The sequence below is a fragment of the Semicossyphus pulcher genome, unplaced genomic scaffold (genome assembly GCF_022749685.1).
Source record: "Semicossyphus pulcher isolate SPU_LCO1_2020_fin unplaced genomic scaffold, fSemPul1.0.p SCAF_6, whole genome shotgun sequence".
In the NCBI taxonomy this organism is placed as follows: domain Eukaryota; kingdom Metazoa; phylum Chordata; class Actinopteri; order Labriformes; family Labridae; genus Semicossyphus; species Semicossyphus pulcher.
In genome coordinates, this window is record NW_027211737.1 from 18870215 (window position 1) to 18889803 (window position 19589).

Sequence of the window (19589 nt, forward strand, 5' to 3'; positions counted from 1 at the left end):
GCAGCGTTTGAACGCAACATGAAACATCACAACATCACCAGGCCGCCGCCCCCATTTACAAAGCTAGCGTCACGAGTGTGCAATATTGAGAGTTTGAATTTGAAGTGAAAAAGAGATGAGCACAAAGTAACCTAACCTATCTTTATTTCGACGAGGGTAAGCAAACTGCTGCTTATTACTTTTCTACTTAAATGAATGTCTGTGAATATGATGGATGTTTTGATGTAAATTATAAGTATTGTGTTTTTTTGTTGTTCAACAAAAACATAGGATTAATGAGAAATGTAATTTAATTTTCCTCCTGTCGTATCATGTCGAACAGTTACAGTGTTGATCACAGGGAGAATGATGAGCAGGTGAATGCTAGATTTTCCTGTCTTTCCTCTCAGAGGTAACTAACACTGGAGCCAAACATACTGCAGATGTTAGATAGACTTCTAATTTATCTGACCTGGCATTCAAGCAATACCAAACCAGACTCCTGCTCAGCCTAACCCAGAAATTCTAATGCTTGGTTAGATATGAAATATGCACCCAGGTATGTGTAACATGAGCACGTAGTAGGTGTTGGCCTCTCAACTATGACTGATCAGCCACATCATAAGATAGCATTTGAGGCAGGTGAACTGTCTCATCATGGTTGTATTTTCAGCAAACTGACTTCATTATCATGAGTCAACAGAAGCGGTAACATAGGGCTCCCTCATTACCTTGAATTAGAGGAATAAGTGTGGTTTAATAAGTTGTTTACTAAGACTTCTGTGTCCACTGAAACATGTATACACAGATTCATTAAATGAACCTTAACTTTTATAACATGAAATACTTTGTTTCAAAAGCAGCGTGTCATTCCCACCTCTCCTCCAGGGCTTACAGCGGGGAGGGAGGGAGGGAGGAAGGGAGGGAGAAGTGAATCCTGCCAGGGGAGGAAGAGCGAGTGGAGCTAGAATGCATAGACACACCCAGTCCCACAAAGTGTGAGAGACATGCAGAGTAATAAGCCTGTGTGGAGCAATAAGAGGGTGTGGCTTTTTTACTCAGGGAGAGCAGATAAGCTGAGTTTGCCCTGTAAAGAGGGGCAGGAGTCACAGTCCTGAACAGACAGACGTTTTACTTTCACTCTGCCGGGGCTTTCAAACAATCCAGCTGCACATTTCCTCACACTCTCTCCCTCTCTTGTGCATACTTCCAGCACTCTGAGGCAAGACTTTGAGGGGAAGCAACTTCCAGCACAGGGAAGAAAAAAACACAAGAAGACAGCTGAAGAAAAAACTTCAACACGCAGCCATGAAGGACAAAGTGAGGAAGGGAGGAGGAAGACATCAGGCCAAGGCTGGTGAGAAATCCCTGCGATGTATTTTATTCTTCTCCGCTCCTCTCTCTCTCTCTCTCTCTGTCTCTTTTACACTTTTCCTCTTCCTTCTTTTTATGCCTGGTGCCTCCCTCGCTAGAGAATGTGAGGAGGGTGGGAGATTTAGCACCGCTCTGCTGCTCTAAACATGGCTGGTGCTTTTTCTCTGCTTTCAGAGAGTTTCTGACCACTTGGAGAATCTTAACTTTTCCGGTAGAACACAGACACAATGTGATCAACCTTAAATCTGTAGAGACAACATACATTTGTAGTTATAATCCTTTAAGGACAAAGATTAGCTTTTAGTAAAATCTTACTGCAAGTTCCAACAACTTATTCCGCCTTTCTTTCTCCACACTCTCAAGTGGGCCTCTCAACCTCTTTTAACCTTTGCCACTCCCCTTTAACCTGACAGAATGATTGAATTAAGGTAGAGTGTGTGTGTGTGTTTGCCCTGCGGTGCCCCCTCAAACAGATATGAATCCATAGGTGCAGCTTTATAATTGGCAGGTTATGTCAGTTTGAGGAGCTTAACTAAATGTATTGAATGTTGTCTTTTGTACTATATGAAATAAGGAATCCTGCCAAATCAGTGCCAAGATAAACTTGTCAGGGCTGAAAGCAATGTTGTTTTTTGTAGTAGTAAAGCAGCTTCAAATGAAAGGAGGCTGATGGCTCCAAGTCTGCAGAGAGGAGGGACTTTCATCCAGCCAATCGTGAACAGAGGAGCTATTTTGGGTGCTTTCCAGCGGTAAAGTAGTCCCAGATTGACAGCGAGACCCGATCATTTACTGTACAATGAGCTACAGTATTAAGAGACGAGTGCAAAGTGAATTTTCTGCCTTGCTGTGTACGTGTCAGAAGTGTTGTATATACAATATGTGTGTGCATCCATGCATGCAGGCCTGCTCTGCTGCCACACTTAAGCTTTGTTAGTTTATGTGTTTTACTGTTGTGCTGTCTGCACATGCCAGTGCTGGGTGTGGTTGTCCCTTCACCCTGAGATGACATGGAGGCCAGTAGGCAAATTCAACAGGTTTAGTCACACTGCAGGTTGAGGAACACGCTGGGTCCTGCTCTCACTCTCGCTCTGCATGTGTGTGTGTGGAAGAAGGCAGACACACCCCGACTTTCCCTTTCTGTGACATTTTTCACTCATAAATTCACTCTCAGTCTCACCCTCGGGCTCTCACTCACACGCTGACTCCTCGGTCCAGCTATAATACAAAAGACGTTTTAATCTGAACACAAAAAGTAACGAGTGTGATTCATTCATTCATTCTTTCATGCAGTGATTCATACAACAGTGCAAGTCTTTTCAGAGTCATAGCAAGCTGGAAATATTCCCAGCACGTAATGAGCGGAAGGACGGTTAAGAACCAAAACCGTTGGCTTGTCTCTCGCAGAGCTTTGTGATTATCCTCAGTAAGTTTCTTTTCTCTGATTTCTCCTCCACACAGATGGGATCAGCCCGACTGGTGGAAAAGAGGCCGCTAGTTTTAAGCAGGAAGATGACTCATCGTTCTCTCTGAAGATCCAGGGAGCTGGAGTAGAGCCATTTGAGCTGCAGGTACTGACACCTGACTGTTACAGTACAAAGTTGTTATATGAGCACAGTTTGACTTGTGTTCTTCCATATATTTTCTGTTAGCGCACATATTTGATTAATTATCATCTATACTCTATGTCCTCTTTCATGTATACCTTTCTGTGTATCGCAGGTTCTGTCCTCATAGAAAACAGACTTGTTATTCAGGATTATAATATATATTTTGCCATAACCTGCTGTCTCTTTCAAGGCGCATGGGTTTTGGCTCGTTCAAGACGCAGTAATGACTTTGCTTTCGAGGGATGAGGTGTGTCCACGTTCAAACTTGTCACTGGCACTCGCTGGTACGACTCTGGATCCACTCACAGAGCTGCAGAGCCTCAAAGGGCTCAAACCAGGAACTATCCTGCGCCTGGTGGAAGGTATTAGCCTTGTTTTTTTAATTTATTATTTTTAATTCAGATTTATCTTCAAGCTTCAAGTATGTATGTACTTTAATGATAGTGTTATAATTGTGTAGCTGTTTCAGATGTGTCGCTAAAGCCTTCAAACAATAGTTCGTTTAATGATTTCTTATTCGGAAAATACAAAAGGCTCTTCTCCAGAGATAACTAGATAATTGAACAATCTCAGCTTGATAACAGAAATAACTTCCTGTGTTGCAGCCTTCTTGCAGCCAGTCTAATCATTTCCTCAATGAGGATGAGAGCTCTGAATATTATCTTTCACAAAAAGACACCACGCAATTCCTGCCTGTGTTAGACGTTGATTGAAGCGGCAACAGTCTGATGCTGTAACTAACAATGGTCTTTTCAGCTTAAATCAGTTATAAAGACGCCGTCTCCAGTATGCATGCGGGCACAGCCTTCCTGAATGCTGATAAACATTTTCAGAAATAACAGGAAACATTTTTTTTAATTGCTGGCATAGCAGCTCTCAGCTTCCTCACAATAGAGCAATCCTGTCCGTGTTGTCTTCACGCTCCTCATCCTTTCCCTTTCACACACTCTTAAGTTTCTCTCAGCTCAGTGTAAACAGCTGACTCACCTTTTCTGAGAGGGTTTTATAGTTGCAGAGATTACAGCTGCGTGCCAACCAATTAGTCGGCGTCTCACCCGAACTGTTGAAATACTAAACCAATTAGTATCCTGCAGGCCACGTCTTACTGCGCACAGTGTGTATCCTGTCAGTGTCTATGAGAGGATGCAGCATTGATTTACTTACAAGCTTCAACAAGCATCATGACATCCTGGAGAGTCTTTGTCCTGTGCATGGTGGCTGTTTAAAAATATGTTGTATGTGTTTACGGTTCCATAAAGGTCGACGTAACCTTTATAATCACGCTTTGTCTCTCTTCAGAGCCCTACACCTCCCGCTCGGCCAGGCTCCATCTGGCTCGTGTGCTGGAGCTGCTGAGAGCGTCAGGACCCCAGGATGCACTGAAAGAAGGACGCTCACCAAGCGTGCTGGAGATGCTCACACACACACAAACACCAGGTACACACACACACACACACACATTGTGCACTCAGACAACATCGCAAAATTAAAGGTCAAACTAACCCTTCTCCTTGTTTGTTCCTGCTGCAGACTCGAGCTTACCGAATGGAAAGAGCCTCAAACGCTCTTTAAGCAAAGAGAGCACAAAAACAGAAACATCCAACCAGGACGGAGCTCCTCCTGAGTACCTCCTGCCTGGCTCCTCGGAGAGACCCCTCATGGCCCTGCTACCACAGAGCTCCCAACCAGAGGTATGTACATACCTGGAGTCTTGTTCCACACTGGAGCAGCCTGTGAAGCACACACACACACACACACACACACACACACACACACACCAACCCTCTGTGGCTTTGTGTGTGTCTCACCAGGCCCCCAGCTACATCAGGGACCTGTCTCTCAGCTGCTGGAACCCGCCTCCAGGTCACAGGAAGTTGCAGGGAGACTTCCTGTACATCACTGTGGTCACCATGGAGGGAAAACGCTGCGACATCACATCCTGTCCAAAAGGATTCTTTCTCAACAAGTAAAGAAATAAATTCATCAAACGCAATATTTTAAATATTATTTGACTCAGTTTGATGATGTATTCTTCTCTCTCTCCCTCACAGGTCCACAGAGGAAGTGTTTGATCCTCGTCCTGCACAGTCCACCCCACTTTGTCACTGTTTCACTGACCTGCTCAGTCACATCAGCCCCGCCTTCAAACAAACCTTTACCACACGCAAAAACAGGTAACATTTCTATCTAAAGAACAGTGTATCCCGTCTTTTTAATGTTAAAAGTAGGACTTCTGCAGTCGCATTTGGTGAGGTTTATATATCATTTTTATTGATACAGTTTGTTCTCTTCCCCCCTTTTTTAGGCCTCAGCCCCCTCCAGTCGAGGTAATGCCCACTCCTTACCACACGCTGAGCTGGCTCGGGCCTCCCTGCGCCTCTCGCACACACAAAAACACCTTCGGCAGACTTGGAGTGGATGAACAGCCAGCCGCACAGGTAGTTTACATGACAGTCGAAGTATTTGTTGGTAATTATTGAGTGACGTGTTGCTGGCACCGATATTAAGTGTAACTATGTGTGTTACGTGTAGGCTCCAGACTGGAATGAGGAGATGCAGGCAGCCAGAGGTCTTCCGCTCGGCAGTCTGGAGGAGCGGCTGCAGAGAGACAGAGCTCTGCTGCAGGTAATAAAGAAACGCTGTAATTTAGCAAAAATAAAGAACTGTCTTCTGGCCTCCTCTTACCTTTTATGTGTACCTATTTCCTAAGGTGAACAGTGCATTTGTCAGGACCGTGTCGCAGGGGGCAGAGACTGTTGTAGACGGTTTTGTGGAGCCGGTGAATGGAAACCCTGAGGACCCAGCTTTCCTGTGGGGCGGCTTATTCATGAGCCAGGGGGCAGCAAGTGCAGTGTTTGGAGGGGAGAGGGGTCGCAGGTGAGAGCAATAACAAGATGCCACGAGTGTGGGCCATTTGCTTTTAATCATGGCTGAAAGGGCTAAAGCACAATGTGACCTAAACTAATTTTTGTTTCTTATGAGCAAAATTGTTTTGGCAGATTATTTAAATAGTCTTCTGCACACAGGGCAGCTCAAAGGCTGGAGCTAAAAGGAGTTCAGGCCTACAGCGACATAGAGGGGCATCAGGGTCTGCACACTCTTCCTACAGCTATAGTAGACTACAGAGGAGTGCGTCTGTCTGCTCAGGGTCTGGCTCCTGGCTTGGAAGGCTCAGAGCAGGACCAGGAGAGTGCTCCTGCCTCAAGGTACACCCTCTGGACTCTTTATTCAACTGTCCACTGTGGCTGTAGTGTCACACAGTCTGATTGCCTTCCTTCTTTTGCTCTATAGAGGCTTGCTGTATGGGATAAACGCCGGACCGCAGGAGTCCCCCCAGCGCAGGCGGCTGTTAGAGCTCCTGGCTCACGCTTCAAAGTCCCTTTCCATCCAGAGACACGTGATTGTGTCGCCCCAAAACTACAAGGTACCACTGTTCACGTCAGTGGATGCCCAAGGACTGCTGGGTGCTGATGGGAGGTTCTACGTACTGGATGTGTTCAGGACCTTTCCAGCTGATGCCAACTTCTGTCCAGAGGTGGAGACAGGAAATCAGACAGTCACTGGAGAAATGGAGAGTAATGAAAGCTGTGAAAAGGACGAGGATGTAAAAGAGGGATGGCCGGAGAGTTATCACTCAGACTCCGGGCTTCCGAGGAGTTTCTCTCATTCCCTTTGTAGACTGAGGCCAGAACTGGTGCAGATCTTCATCCAGCATAAGTAAGTCTTACAGGAAAAAAAGAAAGAAATTAAAATTATTTTCTTTTTCACAAAGTTAAATTTTGTTTTCTGTGCCTCTTAGACATTGCCAGTTCACTCAGCGTGTCAAGGAGATTTTGGATGAGAACGGAGGATTTGAAGAATGTGCAACATCTCGTAAGATGTGTTTTATAAGAATAAACTGAATGAAAACAAAGTTTTCATTAACACATTTATACTGTATATACATATTTACATATAGCTGTGAGCATTTTATACTTGACAAATGTTTGTATACTTTACAGGTGACTCTCGATCCACCGATGCAGTACGAGCTGCTTGTAAAGAAGTGGGCTCTGTTAGCAACATCATTTTTGAGATGCGCTTCAACCCAAACGTCTTCTCACAAGGTATGACGAAAAACTACACACACACACACACACACACACACACACACACACACACCAACATGCTACGTCAAATCTTATGTAAGAAAACAAAATGACAAAATGCTTTTTGTGCTTTGTGTTCAGGAGTATCCTTCCCTCCTGGAGACAGCACGTCAACAAAGCTGCAGGAGAGGTTACTGAGGGAGGCTGCAGTTTTCATCCTCACACATCAGATACCAGAGTTTGTAAGATGATCCACTGTTTACATACTATAATTAAGCACATGATCCACTGCAAACATGGAACAAGCTTAGCAAATGTATATATGTGTGTGTTTGTGTGTGTGTGTGTTTGTGTAGGTTGAGTATTGCCTACAAAGCAATGAGGCACCAATGGATGGAGATTCTCTAAAACAGGCGCTCCACCAGAGAGGCATCAACCTGCGGTATCTGGGTCATGTGATGAAGAGCATCAGCCAGTCAGAACACGAGGAGCGCCTGAGGCATATAATGGTGTGTTTGATTTACAGCGTAGTCAAACTGAAACAAGTCTGGATGATATAATCTAGCTCCTGACTGCTTTCTAACAATAATAATTCTTTCTTTTTCAGAGATTGGTCATAGCTGACATTTTCTTACGCTCAACGAGACGAGTGTTCAACAGTTTCCTTCAGGTACTTTACATTAAAAAAAGAAAAAAAAAAAAGCAGCAGGTGTGTGTCTGTCAGAAAGAATGAAGTGCAGCCTCTGGTCTTGTCTCTGCAGGGTGTGGACGTGCCGAGTCTCTCTGCAGCTGTCAGTCACTTCCTCTGCTGCCTATTGGTTCCCCACTTCATGCCCGCTCCTGCGGGGGAGGAGACCAAAAAGAAGTCGAGGCGGCGAGGCAGAGTGGCTGGGGCCTCTGAGAGCACAGCCTGGAGCGCGCTCACTGGGGCCGAGCTGTGGAACCTGGTCTGTCAGGACGCTGCTGAAACGTACAGCATCTCCGACAGCCTCGGGTGAGGACACAGGCTGTGTTTGCTTTTTACATTATGTTTGCTAGTTTGTAAGTTAGGACTCAGAGGGGTTTTTGGAGTGGACAGGGGGAAGAACGTTTCAACACTTATGCTCCCAAAAAACTCAAAACAAAATTATCATAAACAAACCAGAAGGTTGGAAAACTAAAAGTAGATAAATAATAATACTCCCATATGTGATTTTCTCTAACGGCATAATTAGACATTCTGATGTCCATTTTGGTATAAAGAGGGGGGCACTGACTTCAAAGTCGATCAAATAAACTTTCTGAAAACAGCACGAAATATGTCCATACACTTTCTAGAACTTATAATAAGAGTTATTTTAACATAACATTTTTCTCTGTGTCAGCTCTGGTCCGAACCACCTGGTGGAGCACTACGGCCTTCAGAAGATCTCTTTGCTCAGAGAGTTCTGTTTAAAGACTGGAGTACAGGTAACAGACAACTGAAATACTGTGTGTGTTCAGTGTGTAAAAAGTCTCTTAGAATTACAACTGAAACAAATAACAAAGTTATAATTTCAAAATCAGATTAAAACCTGAAAAGAGACAATGTTCAAAAACAATGCATCTCTTCCATCTATGTCTACCCCAGTTGAGACTGAGAGACTACGTCCTCGACAACCAAAACAAAGCTCCCATCGGTCCGGACGATGTCCTCAACATCATCCCTGTCGTCAAACACATCCGCATACCAACCGTGGATGCTTCAACAGCATATCGTGCAGCACTGACCTTCCTCCAGAAAGGTGGGTAAATACACCTGTTGCAAAATGTCCAAGTGTGGCTTCAACAGTCACTCTGACTAATGTGTGTTTCCCAACTGCAGGTCTGCTGGATCAGGCACATGAGCGCCTGAAAGAAGCAGCGTACTTGTTTGGTAGAGTGTGTGACAACCTGCACCCAGATGCCTGTTACTGTCACAGCGTGTTGGCCAAAGTGGCCTACCTGCAGGGGAAGGCAGCTGAGGTAGGTTTCCTGCTCCTCAACGTTTTACAGCTACGTTGATGAAAAGTAACCAAGTACATATTTTCCAATGCTGTACGCTAGAACATTTTTAGGTGCTTGTACTTTAAGTATTCCCATTTCCTGCTACTTTATCTATTCCAGAAGATTTTATGTGCCAAAAAGTATTAGTTCATAACATATCATGACACATTTAAAGGGGCTGGATCATGAGATTGTTTGCATACATACTTTTTTTGGTGGTGATACCCCTCAAGTTAAGTGTAGCTTTGAATGCAGGAATTTAACTGGTACTACGTTTTAACACCATAAAGGTGGACATGATCATCACTGTGACTTTCTCTGTTCTTAAGGCCCGCAGTGTCCAGCTGACAGCGGTGGTCATCAGTGAGAGAGTGCTCGGGTTTGACCATCCAAACACCATCCAGCAATATGTGAGTAAAGCTGCACGTTGTGACTGAATGACGACCACTACTGGAAATGAAAGACTGTGAAGATAGATATGAACTTGTGTGTGATTATCGTGCAATTATTTCTATACATGTAGGCCTTCTTGGGTGTGTATGTCTTCGCTGGTGGGGAGACTGCCCTGGCCCAGAAGTGTCTCCTCAGAGCTCGCCATCTAATGCTTACAGTCCACGGAGAGGATCACCCCTACATCGCAACACTGGATGTAGGTTCACCCCAAACACCAAAAAAGGCTTTCAACATATTATTGTTAAAAAAGTTTCCTTTTTAACAATTCCGATCCTCTCATTGCTCCCTGCAGAGCTGTCTTGGCCTGGTGCTGACAGGAGATCAGTCGGGGCAGTTCTTAAAGAACGCCCTCAGACTCAACACTTCCTTCTTCGGACCCACAAATCTGCACACTGCCCTCTCGTAAGATGCTGTCTAGAGCTTGTATTTGTATTAAAAGTCATAAAGTGGATGTCTTTTGTCCCTAATGTCATCATCATTTCTTCCCCCTGCTTCCTGTCTGTGCAGTCAGCACCTGCTGGCCCAGAGGATGTGCAGCAAGGGAGACTACAGAAGTGCCATGATGCATGAGAAAGAGGCCCTCGCTGCTTTTACCTCCTTGGTAAGTAAATCTGTGTGTGTGAAAGAGGGATGTGTAGATTGGTTGTGTGTGCATGTCATCTTACAGTTATTTTCTTTCTCAGCTTGGAGAGGATCACTCTCAGACGAGCTGCAGCAAAGAGTTTCTTTGCACCATAACCAAGCAGGCGGTGAAGGTGGAGCGCTCCCTCAGACAGGCGGGAGCTGACTGCACGGAGCAAACAGTGGAGGTATGATCAGGAGCTCACAATTTGTTTATTACTAATACAATAGGGAAGTGTGTTTATTAATCAACCTGCACTGTTTCTCTGACTTGTCCTCAGTGTATAACTCCCTCGACCAACACGGTGGTGGAGCAGATGGTTCTGGTGACGGGGATCAGGAGGGTGGCACAAAGGTAAATATTCACTGTTATATCTTAATGCTTGAAACGTATTCAATCATCGTGTTGATGCCAAAAAAACATCTTAATAATTCACCCCTTTTATTGCTGTTAAAATAAAATATAAGATGTTTTTAAGCTCATGCATAATAAAGGTTTTGGATTGTTACAGTTCATATGCTTACAACTAAGTTACATTTCAAATCACCTTTTTATAGTGACAGACTCACCGAGTACAAGCAGAAACACCTGGAGCTAAAGGCAGCGGTCGCAAAGGAGCTGGGATTGGATCTGGGATTCAAGCTGGGAGCTAAGGAGCTCTTTTCCTTAGAGAACATGAAGTTGGAAGAGAAAGGCTCAGATCAAGAGTCAGGAAGTGGAGAGGAAGCTGCTGATGGAGGAAGCCCCGCAGTGGAGAGTGCCAGCGAGAGCAAACAGGAGCAGAAAGTGGAGGAGGCGTCAGTGGAGAGTTCCGCCGTAGTTTCAGCTAACGGTCACGTGACAGAGCCAGCTGAACAAAACCAGCAAACAGAGGTAGATGGAGGAGACAGTGACGGAGCTTCTTCAGGTGCTGAGGTCAAGGAGGTGAACGGGGAGTCAGAGGTTGCGGCTACAGGAAAGGAAACTGACGGAGGAAACAGCAGCACAGCCAACGGGGAGATAAAATCTGATGCAACAGATGATAAGGTGAAGACAGGGAAGGTTAATGGTGAAATAAACGGAGTGTTGGACGTCCCTGTCAGCCCGTCAGTCCTTAAAGGTAAAGGAACCTGGGCCGATATTGTGTCTAAAGCGGCTGTAGTTAACGGAGAAGCGGAAAAGGACACAGAAGTCAACAGAGTCGCAGACGGTCCCACGGCTAACGGAGCAGCTGAGGAGTGAAAACATGTCAAAGAGAGAAACGTTGTTGTAGTTGAGTTTTTAGAAGTCACTGCTGTAAGATGAAACTCTCCCAGGATCTCAGATGTAATGTGATAAAATGATCAGAAAGCAAAGCATGAGAAAAGTCAGATGATGAGTATTACTTTGTGATGGAGATGTTGTTGCTGATGCTGGGAGAGGGCTGTACTGTTGAGGTTTTTTTTCAACAATAAACTTTTTACTCTGGTTTACAAGTGATCCTACTTGTTTTTGGCACAAAAAAAAGTATATAAATGCATGTGAAAAGGCTACGTGGCGGCATATTTCTATTAATAACCAAGTCATGATTCTGCTATAAACAAGCAATCAAACCAAATAAGATTAAAACACAGAAAACTGTTCAATAAAAGCTTTATAACATATTTATAGAGGCCATTAACATGAGCCGAACAGCAGTCACACTTAGTGCCACTGAAGGATTTGGCTCGGTGAAGTAAAAACGTGTGCTTCAATTTACCTGTAACCGCACTTAAGGATGATGTCATATTGTCCTCTGGTAAAAAACTGCTGCAAGGTGAGAAATTCAGCCTTTGGAGGTCAACAAAAAACAAAATATTTTCCTCTCTAAAAAAGGCCTTGAGACGAGCTATCACAAAGTTATTCAGTAATACGAGATAAATTCACAACTTGAAGCCGAGTTTATTTGTTTAAAAAAAATTATATCCATTGTGACAATAAAAAACATACAGTTCTGTCCATGTCTTGTGCATGTCCTGTCTCAGCTCATTGTTTCCCTCTGAATAATCTCCAAATCAGGGCAGTGTTCGTAGTGTGGTTCGGGCGGCTCTGCCCAGGTGGATTGTGGGAGACTGTGAAGCCTGCTCTGTGGTACGGTGATGACAGCTGTGTCACTGAAGACGTCGATCAGACGCGAAGGACAAGGCAGCTGTCTCTCCTCACACACAGACACAGCCTGAGTAACGTAGCTGTAGTCGCGCCTGAACTCTCGGTCGATTGTCCTGTTGGGACGACAGACAGAAAACGTCACATCACCTCCAATTTCTTAAACGTCGTCTTCCTTTTGTCTTCTACACACCTGTCCATCATGCCACTGAAGCTGTTTCCGATGATCATCATCAGAGGAAGACACTGTGTGCTCCAGTTCTTCCACAGAAGGTTGTTGTACAGGGCTTTCCCACAATGCATCAGGTAAAAGAGAGTGGGCTTAGTTGTTAAACGCTTCCCCTCCTGCACAAAACATAAAAACAGGCTGTCACAACCTGAGGGGTAGGAAACAGGGAAGGAAAAGTCTGAAGATTTAGTATTTGTAATTTGTATCACTTGGGCTGAAACATTCACCAACACTGGTACTATCCATTTGATCTCCACAACTGTAAACGTGCTAGTGGATTTTCACTTGTCTGACAGGATAAGAGAACAAGAGTGTTGAAGAACTGACCTCATTTTCTGTGAGCACAGTCAGACCCAGCTCTGTCAGAACATCCTTCTCTCCAGCAGAGAATGCAGGGTCATAGACAGAGCAGTCCTTCAGTGGAATCTTAAGTAAGAAAATACAAAATCATTAATACAGAAATACACAGTGTCGTGTAGAGTGTTATAGCAACTGGACAAACATATCTTCCAACCTGTCCTGACTCCAGCAGCAGTAGCAACATGGCCAGCTGGAAGCGAGCTGACACACAGGAGGAAAAGGAGCCAAGGCCATAACACACACACTCCAGCTGCTGACATGGTCTGACATCTCCGCTCATCACCTCTGTGTTTTCTGAGAGAACTGCTGACTTTGCCACCAGCATCTGCTCTGAGAACAAGAAACCTCAAAGGGTCACTGGGATGCAAGATAAGTGATACCACAGCCAAACAAAAAAATTGTGTTAAGCACACTCACCTCTCCACTCCTGCCAAAATTCCTCGCATCGTAGCTCAGACCTACAGGGAGAGGATAACCAGTTATTGCACACATGTAGTGAAAATATGTATCCTCCTGAAAATGAAATGATAAAAGGTTCTAAAATGTACTTCTTACACTGTGTCGTGGACTCTTTTAATAGTTTTTCCGACGTCCAGCTGCTCCTGGCAGCATGTTGCAGTTGAAGTCACCTGAAGTGATTTTGATTTCCGCGCTGCGCCTTTTCGTCTCCGGGCCACCTGCCACTCACCCGCCGTGTCCGACATTTATACTTAATCACCGGTACCCCATGTACATATTAGCAGACATATAATTAAAAAACTACTTTTAGTTGTACCTTTAGTTCTGTCTATGGTTTGAGAAACTGTAGCAAGTGGGACTATATTGACTGTAACACATGCATTTCTTCTTCCGGCGTCATGTCAAATTCTCCTTGGTGATGAAATTAGAAAACCTCGAGTTCATAAAAGTCAATTAAAACACTGTAAACAAGTTATGCACAGTGATTTACTGATGGCGGCTTTCTGAACCGCTGAATCACTATGAAACATTTGTGTTGGAATGGTTCACTTAAAATGGTTATCAAGCATTTGATACAGTCCCAAATTAGGACATCTGCTGGTAAAATTTATATTGCTATGGTATGGATATTAAATTAAATCTAGGTGGTGTTACTGCCTTTTTATTTAGAATTTATTGACATTTGTGTTTTGAACAAATACATTAACCTTTCATCATTGTGATTGATTGATTGATCTAAATGTTTAATATATCTTTTCGGTATTTGAAATGCTATGAATCTAAAAACCATCAAAAGTTGGTTTCTTTAAAATTATTTTGATTTGTTTAGACCCATTTCCACGGAAATGTCAGAACTCAATGACTGTAGTCTATGATCAGAACTACGGCATGTGTAATAAGTTTGTCGGACAGTTTTTACGGTGACAACCGGAAGTAGTTTTACTCATGTATCTAAAACGAATAAGCTAGCTAGCAGTCTTTAGCTGGATTACATTTAATTGCTGTCACAGGGGGTGAATGTTTATCTTATACTGAGTGGAGTAATAAAAAACGTTTCAGGTGAGTTAGATTAAAAAGTTTTTAATTATTTATCCACACACAAAAAAGTCAGGAATTTACATCAGCTAACGTTAGCTCTTGCTAGTGAATGTTAGCTAATTTGTCTTACGTTGGGTTTAACACACAGCCAGATCTGTCCATGTTGTTGTTTTCAAATGTTAACTCAAATGTCACTAAGTATCAACCAATTTACTGAGCGATATGTCTTAGATTAGCACTTTTATATTTTGTCTATAATGTAAGGTTAATAGCTATTTGCCTCCTAGTAATCCTAACCGTATGACCATGCGATTGTAGCTACAAAGCATTTGCGTAAACAAAAGTACTAATTGGATTTAACGTTTGACATTAAAACATCTTAATTTACTACGTTAACCAGCTTACCAGATTTCCTCGCGAGCTTTCAGCCATCTCTGGTGGCTTCCATCAGCAGATAGAGTTCGCCCGGTTGTCATGGAGATGGCTCTGTAGTCAAATGTAGTTAAAACAATACTTTATCTGTTTTGGTATATCGTTTATTGTGGTATCCAGAGATGTCCATGTCCCATCTTTATGGGCGAAGAGGGGAGGAGGAGGAGGAAGGTGTGGAGATTGAGAGCTTTGAGGTGACAGAATGGGACTTGGCCAACGAGTTCAACCCAGAGCGCCGCAGACACAGGCAGACCAAGGACCAAGCCACCTACGGCATCTGGGCTGACAAGGACTCAGACGAGGATGAGAGGCCCAGCTTTGGAGGAAAAAAGTAATGCATTTGTTTATTTTTGTTGCTGCTATAATTCCTATCTCTGCTACGTCTAACCATAATGTAGTCCAAGCCCAATGCACAGAGCACAAATCTAACAGGAAGGAAACTCAAACTGGAACAGATCCCATCTTTGTCATTTTAATAGAAACGGCAGCTTTATTTCCATTGTTAACAAAACAATTGTTTGTGTCTTCTCTAGATCTAAAGACTACAGTGCTCCAGTTAATTTTGTGAGTGCTGGTCTGCGCAAGTCTGCGGCTGAGGAGAAAGAGCAACAGCAAAAAGGAGGAGGCGGCTCCGATGACTCTGATGACGAGGGTCCTTCAGCACCTCCACCTCCTCCTCCCCGTGGCGCTGCACCCAAAAAACTCCAGATGGTAAATTTTGTCGTGTCTAATTTATTTTTCCTATGGCAGTGGGTTACATGTTTGTAACAGTAAATTGTTTTTGTTTTTCTCAGGGTAATTTCAGGGGGCACCAGTCCCAGAGATTTGCAGGTGGCATACAGTCTGGTAAAGGCATTGGCAACTGGGAGAAGCACACAAAAGGAATTGGACAGAAACTTTTGCAGAAAATGGGATACCAACCAGGCAAAGGCCTGGGCAAGAATGCTCAAGGTGGGTTGGCCTGAGGCAACGTGATGTTTAGTAAAATAGAGTCCTTTACATGAGCAACAGTGTTGAGTTGATAAAGTTTGACATTGCACACTCTCATTGCGGCAGGTATTATAAACCCCATCGAGGCAAAGGTTCGTAAAGGCAAAGGAGCCGTGGGTGCTTATGGCAATGAGCGAACCAAGCAGAGTCTTCAGGATTTCCCTGTGGTCGACTCAGAGGAAGAGGAGGAAAAGGTAGAGTGTTGCCACTTTTTCTAGCTCCACCAACTGTTGATGATAATATATGTAATGATTTAAAATCAGTCTACATTATTTTTACGTTATTCTACATGTTCGTCCTTGCAGGAGTTTCAGAAGGAGCTGGGTCAGTGGCGTAAGGATCCTGCAGGCCCGGTGGGAAAGAAGAAACCGAAGTACTCCTACAGAACTGTCGATGAGCTGAAGGCTAAAGGCAAGCTGGCAGGGCGCACTACAGCAGCATCTGCAGGAGAGCTGGCTCAGGTCAAGGTATGTTAGAAAAGTTTTGAATTACACTCGGGATTACACTCCTTTATTTCTGTCTCACTGGAATGTTATCAGGGCTCTATGGCTCTGATCTTCACACTCCTTTAATTAGGCTGTGATGTTGTAATACGCTTCAGAACCTTAAGTTAATTGTTCTTTTACACTGAGAAGACTTGGGTGCATGGTTGGCTGCAGCCTTACATGAAACTTATTTTTCTCATATCCCTTTCCATCCCTAGGTGATAGATATGACTGGAAGAGAGCAAAAGGTGTATTACAGTTACAGTCAGATGTCCAACAAGCACAGTGTTCCAGATGAAGGTCCCCCGAGCACAACCACGCAGGATCAGAAGGGATCCGGCTTTGCTCTTCCTGAACTCGAACATAACCTGCAGCTTCTTATCGACCTCACAGAACAGGACATATTACAGGTAGGAGGGGGCCAGAAATATCTGCCAGGTTTCTTTGGTCATGACCACCCTGCTGTTACTTCTTCTTCTACCACATACTGACACTCCCTCTTTTGCTTCCTCCTGTAGTCAGCCAGACGTCTGCAGCATGAGAAAGACGTAGTTGTGTCTTTGAGCCATGAGTCACGAGCCCTGCAGAGCAGACTGGATGTAGAGCAAGATTCCATCCAGAAAATGGAGGCCGTCCTGGCATTGGTGGAGCGTTTTCCTTCTGGGGAGATGGCACCAGGCGAGGGACCCACCCTGCAGGTGCACATGCAGTGAACACAGCCCCACTAACAGCCGAAGTTATGAGGCTCGTTCAGTCCCTGCTCTTTCATTACATACATAAAGGTAATCAGTTTCTTCTCTTGCTTCAGGAGTGTGCCCGGATCTTTGAGACCTTACAAACAGACTATTACGAAGAATATAAGACAATGGGTTTGGCAGACCTGGCTGTAGCTGTTGTTCAGCCGTTACTCAAAGAGAAGCTTCGTTCGTGGGACCCTCTGAAGGTATGCTTTTGCAATTACCTTTTGTTTTTTGAGGGTAACTCCTTTTAATTTTGCTTTTGCCATGAATGAAGAAGAACCCACTTCTCAGACTATTCTCTGGTCATTTCAGGACAGCTCTTATTGTCTGGAGGACATCGGTCAGTGGAGAGCAATACTTGAGTCTAGAGACCTCCACTCCAGTGTCCCAGATTCAAACATGGACCCTTACCACAGGTCTATAAACATACAAACTTATGTTAAGCCATGATCATTTAATAATACTTTTTGGAAGCTGTTGCAGTCTGTTTCTGACAGTTTGTTGTTGTTGTTGGTCCAGGCTGTTGTGGGAGGTGTGGATCCCAGTGATGCGGTCCTGTGTGTCAAGCTGGCAGCCTCGTATTGTTGGGCCGATGGTGGACTGTGTGGAAGTGTGGGCTCCTCTTGTCCCACTGTGGATCCTGGATCACATGTTGGAGCAGCTGATCTTACCCCGGCTACAGCGAGAGGCAAGACAACACACACCGACTGCACTCAAAGACACCCTTTTATAGATGTAGAGAAATTAGTTTCTACATTACAAGCTATTTATTTCTTGTTTTTCCTGTTTGGTAGGTGGATAGTTGGAACCCTTTAACCGACACGGTGCCAATCCACTCCTGGATTCATCCTTGGCTGCCTTTGCTCCAATCACGTCTAGAGCCTCTTTACCCACCCATCAGGAGCAAACTTTCTAACGCCCTGCAGCGGTGGCATCCCAGCGACGCCTCAGCTCGCCTTATCCTGCAGCCATGGAAAGATGTTTTCACACCGGGTGCATGGGAGGCCTTCATGGTGAAAAACATCATCCCTAAACTGGGTATGTTTGCATAAGTCTTATCCTTCCCTGTCCATCCTTTCCGCACTGCTTTGTCTTCTTCACATGACAGCTCCTTTTTCCCTCCTCAGCTCTGTGTCTCGAAGAGCTGGTTATCAACCCTCACCAGCAGCAGATGGAGCCATTTCACTGGGTGATAGACTGGGAGGGCATGTTGTCCCCTTCCAGCCTTGTGTCCCTGCTGGACAAAAACTTCTTTACAAAATGGCTGCAGGTCAGTTGGTGAATTGCACACAGAAAATAACGTATAAAAGATGTACTTAACCACAATAGATTATTGTACATGTAACATTTTATTAAATGTCTTATTTTGCATCTGTCTTTTGTTGATTATAGGTCTTGTGTTCATGGTTGAGCAACAGTCCGAACTATGAGGAAATCACTAAATGGTACCTGGGTTGGAAAAGCATGTTCAGTGACGTCTTGTTGGCACAGCCGCTGATCAAAGAGAAATTCAATGAAGCTTTGGACATCATGAACCGTGCAGTGTCTTCAGGCATGGGTAAGTGTTACTCAGTCTCTGAAAATAAAGACATAAAAACTATTCTTTTTAAACATTAGGATAATTCAGCACCTGAGGCCTAATCACTTTTCTTTTCATCTCCACAGGTGGATATATGCAACCAGGTGCAAGGGAGAATATTGCATATCTAACGCAGACAGAGAGAAGAAAGGACTTCCAGTATGAAGCGATGCAGGAGCGCAGAGATGCCGAGAGCGTGGCCCACAGAGGCATCAGTGCTGGTGTGCCAACGAACTTTAAAGATCTCATCCAGACCAAGGCGGAGGAGAACAACATTGTCTTCATGCCTTTAGTGGCCAAACGGCACGAGGGCAAACAGCTGTACACGTTTGGGCGTATTGTCATCTACATTGACAGAGGGGTTGTGTTTGTGCAAGGAGAGAAGACTTGGGTGCCCACGTCTTTGCAGAGTCTGATAGATATGGCCAAGTGAGGGTGGACTGACTGATACCTTGGCCTGTCAAGTGTAAAAGAGCATAAATAGACTTAATGTTTGCTTTTGATGTAACCAAAGCATTCTGATCCTTGTCATTTGTCTTGTACATTTTTAAAGTGTCGCTACTAATACTGTGAATAAATCATTTTTGATGTATGTGGTGTACTTTGTTACTGTTTTAATCAGATGTCAATATGTTCAAGTAATGTACTTATACAGTAAACAATATTTAGTGTCTATAAATCTTTAGAAGGTTTTACAATAAGCGCAGCAGGGGACATTTTCTAGTTTTTTTATTTTATTCAGAAACAATTTCACAAGTAAACTCATTTTATAAAAAAATACTACGTACATGGTAGTATTACATTTTTATATTGATGTTTTTGTTCTGTTGGAAAAGAATGGATTGATAATGTTCACATTTAAATATATGACTTAACGTTTATTTCTATTTTTCTGTACCTTTATCGCCTATTTTTTGTGTTTCTGACTGTAATAGATAATGTAGTTAAAGGGGAGGAATAGTTTCATATAATGTTATTAAAAGGTACTGCAGTCTTCATTTGATTTAAAGTACCGGTATTTACACTTATTTAACTGGAGGTGGCAGT

General features: G+C 43.9%; 3 protein-coding genes across 4 annotated transcripts; 2 read left to right on the forward strand and 1 right to left on the reverse strand.

Annotated features, from left to right (window-relative positions):
* The first annotated feature begins 72 nt into the window (after positions 1 to 72).
* Positions 73 to 11581, forward strand: LOC138609911 (clustered mitochondria protein homolog). 2 transcript variants are annotated; one of them, XM_069682595.1, is made up of 29 exons: positions 73 to 156; positions 1193 to 1336; positions 2812 to 2921; positions 3151 to 3322; positions 4260 to 4397; positions 4491 to 4651; positions 4772 to 4926; positions 5012 to 5134; positions 5266 to 5398; positions 5493 to 5585; positions 5671 to 5837; positions 5987 to 6166; positions 6252 to 6677; positions 6760 to 6833; positions 6962 to 7066; positions 7190 to 7290; positions 7405 to 7557; positions 7656 to 7718; positions 7810 to 8042; positions 8413 to 8497; positions 8658 to 8811; positions 8892 to 9031; positions 9382 to 9462; positions 9576 to 9701; positions 9798 to 9907; positions 10013 to 10106; positions 10189 to 10314; positions 10408 to 10481; positions 10685 to 11581. In XM_069682595.1, the coding sequence occupies exons 2-29, from the start codon at positions 1288 to 1290 to the stop codon at positions 11346 to 11348; spliced, it is 4290 nt and encodes a 1429-aa protein (XP_069538696.1). In that variant the 5' UTR covers positions 73 to 156; positions 1193 to 1287; the 3' UTR covers positions 11349 to 11581. The 2 variants fall into 2 exon arrangements, with proteins under 2 accessions (XP_069538696.1, XP_069538695.1); XM_069682594.1 differs by lacking the exon at positions 73 to 156 and having other exon boundaries at positions 1075 to 1336.
* A 150-nt stretch (positions 11582 to 11731) lies between these two features.
* Positions 11732 to 13829, reverse strand: srrd (SRR1 domain containing). The gene is made up of 6 exons (XM_069682597.1): positions 13375 to 13829; positions 13237 to 13277; positions 12974 to 13149; positions 12787 to 12885; positions 12424 to 12575; positions 11732 to 12346 (listed from the first exon to the last, which is right to left on the reverse strand). The coding sequence occupies exons 1-6, from the start codon at positions 13521 to 13523 to the stop codon at positions 12106 to 12108; spliced, it is 858 nt and encodes a 285-aa protein (XP_069538698.1). The 5' UTR covers positions 13524 to 13829; the 3' UTR covers positions 11732 to 12105.
* A 381-nt stretch (positions 13830 to 14210) lies between these two features.
* On the forward strand, positions 14211 to 19155 carry tfip11 (tuftelin interacting protein 11). The gene is made up of 15 exons (XM_069682596.1): positions 14211 to 14337; positions 14869 to 15079; positions 15282 to 15459; positions 15543 to 15699; positions 15805 to 15932; positions 16044 to 16205; positions 16442 to 16633; positions 16742 to 16921; positions 17032 to 17166; positions 17276 to 17379; positions 17483 to 17651; positions 17758 to 18001; positions 18091 to 18233; positions 18356 to 18521; positions 18629 to 19155. Exons 2-15 carry the CDS (start codon positions 14871 to 14873, stop codon positions 18973 to 18975), a joined length of 2514 nt encoding a protein of 837 aa, XP_069538697.1. The 5' UTR covers positions 14211 to 14337; positions 14869 to 14870; the 3' UTR covers positions 18976 to 19155.
* Positions 19156 to 19589: the final 434 nt, after the last annotated feature.

Bases quoted from the DNA above. Each gene is read 5' to 3' on its own strand.
- LOC138609911 (XM_069682595.1), top strand. From the start codon at position 1,288: ATGAAGGACAAAGTGAGGAAGGGAGGAGGAAGACATCAGGCCAAGGCT. The intron at 4,652-4,771 runs GTATGTACATAC...GTGTCTCACCAG, and splicing joins CACAGAGCTCCCAACCAGAG to GCCCCCAGCTACATCAGGGA. The intron at 7,719-7,809 runs GTACTTTACATT...TTGTCTCTGCAG, and splicing joins TGTTCAACAGTTTCCTTCAG to GGTGTGGACGTGCCGAGTCT.
- srrd (XM_069682597.1), bottom strand. From the start codon at position 13,523: ATGTCGGACACGGCGGGTGAGTGGCAGGTGGCCCGGAGACGAAAAGGC. The intron at 12,886-12,973 runs GTTGGAAGATAT...TTCTTACTTAAG, and splicing joins TGCTGCTGGAGTCAGGACAG to ATTCCACTGAAGGACTGCTC. The intron at 12,576-12,786 runs GTCAGTTCTTCA...TGTTTTGTGCAG, and splicing joins CTGTGCTCACAGAAAATGAG to GAGGGGAAGCGTTTAACAAC.
- tfip11 (XM_069682596.1), top strand. From the start codon at position 14,871: ATGTCCATGTCCCATCTTTATGGGCGAAGAGGGGAGGAGGAGGAGGAA. The intron at 16,922-17,031 runs GTGCACATGCAG...CTCTTGCTTCAG, and splicing joins GCGAGGGACCCACCCTGCAG to GAGTGTGCCCGGATCTTTGA. The intron at 17,652-17,757 runs GCAAGACAACAC...CCTGTTTGGTAG, and splicing joins TACCCCGGCTACAGCGAGAG to GTGGATAGTTGGAACCCTTT.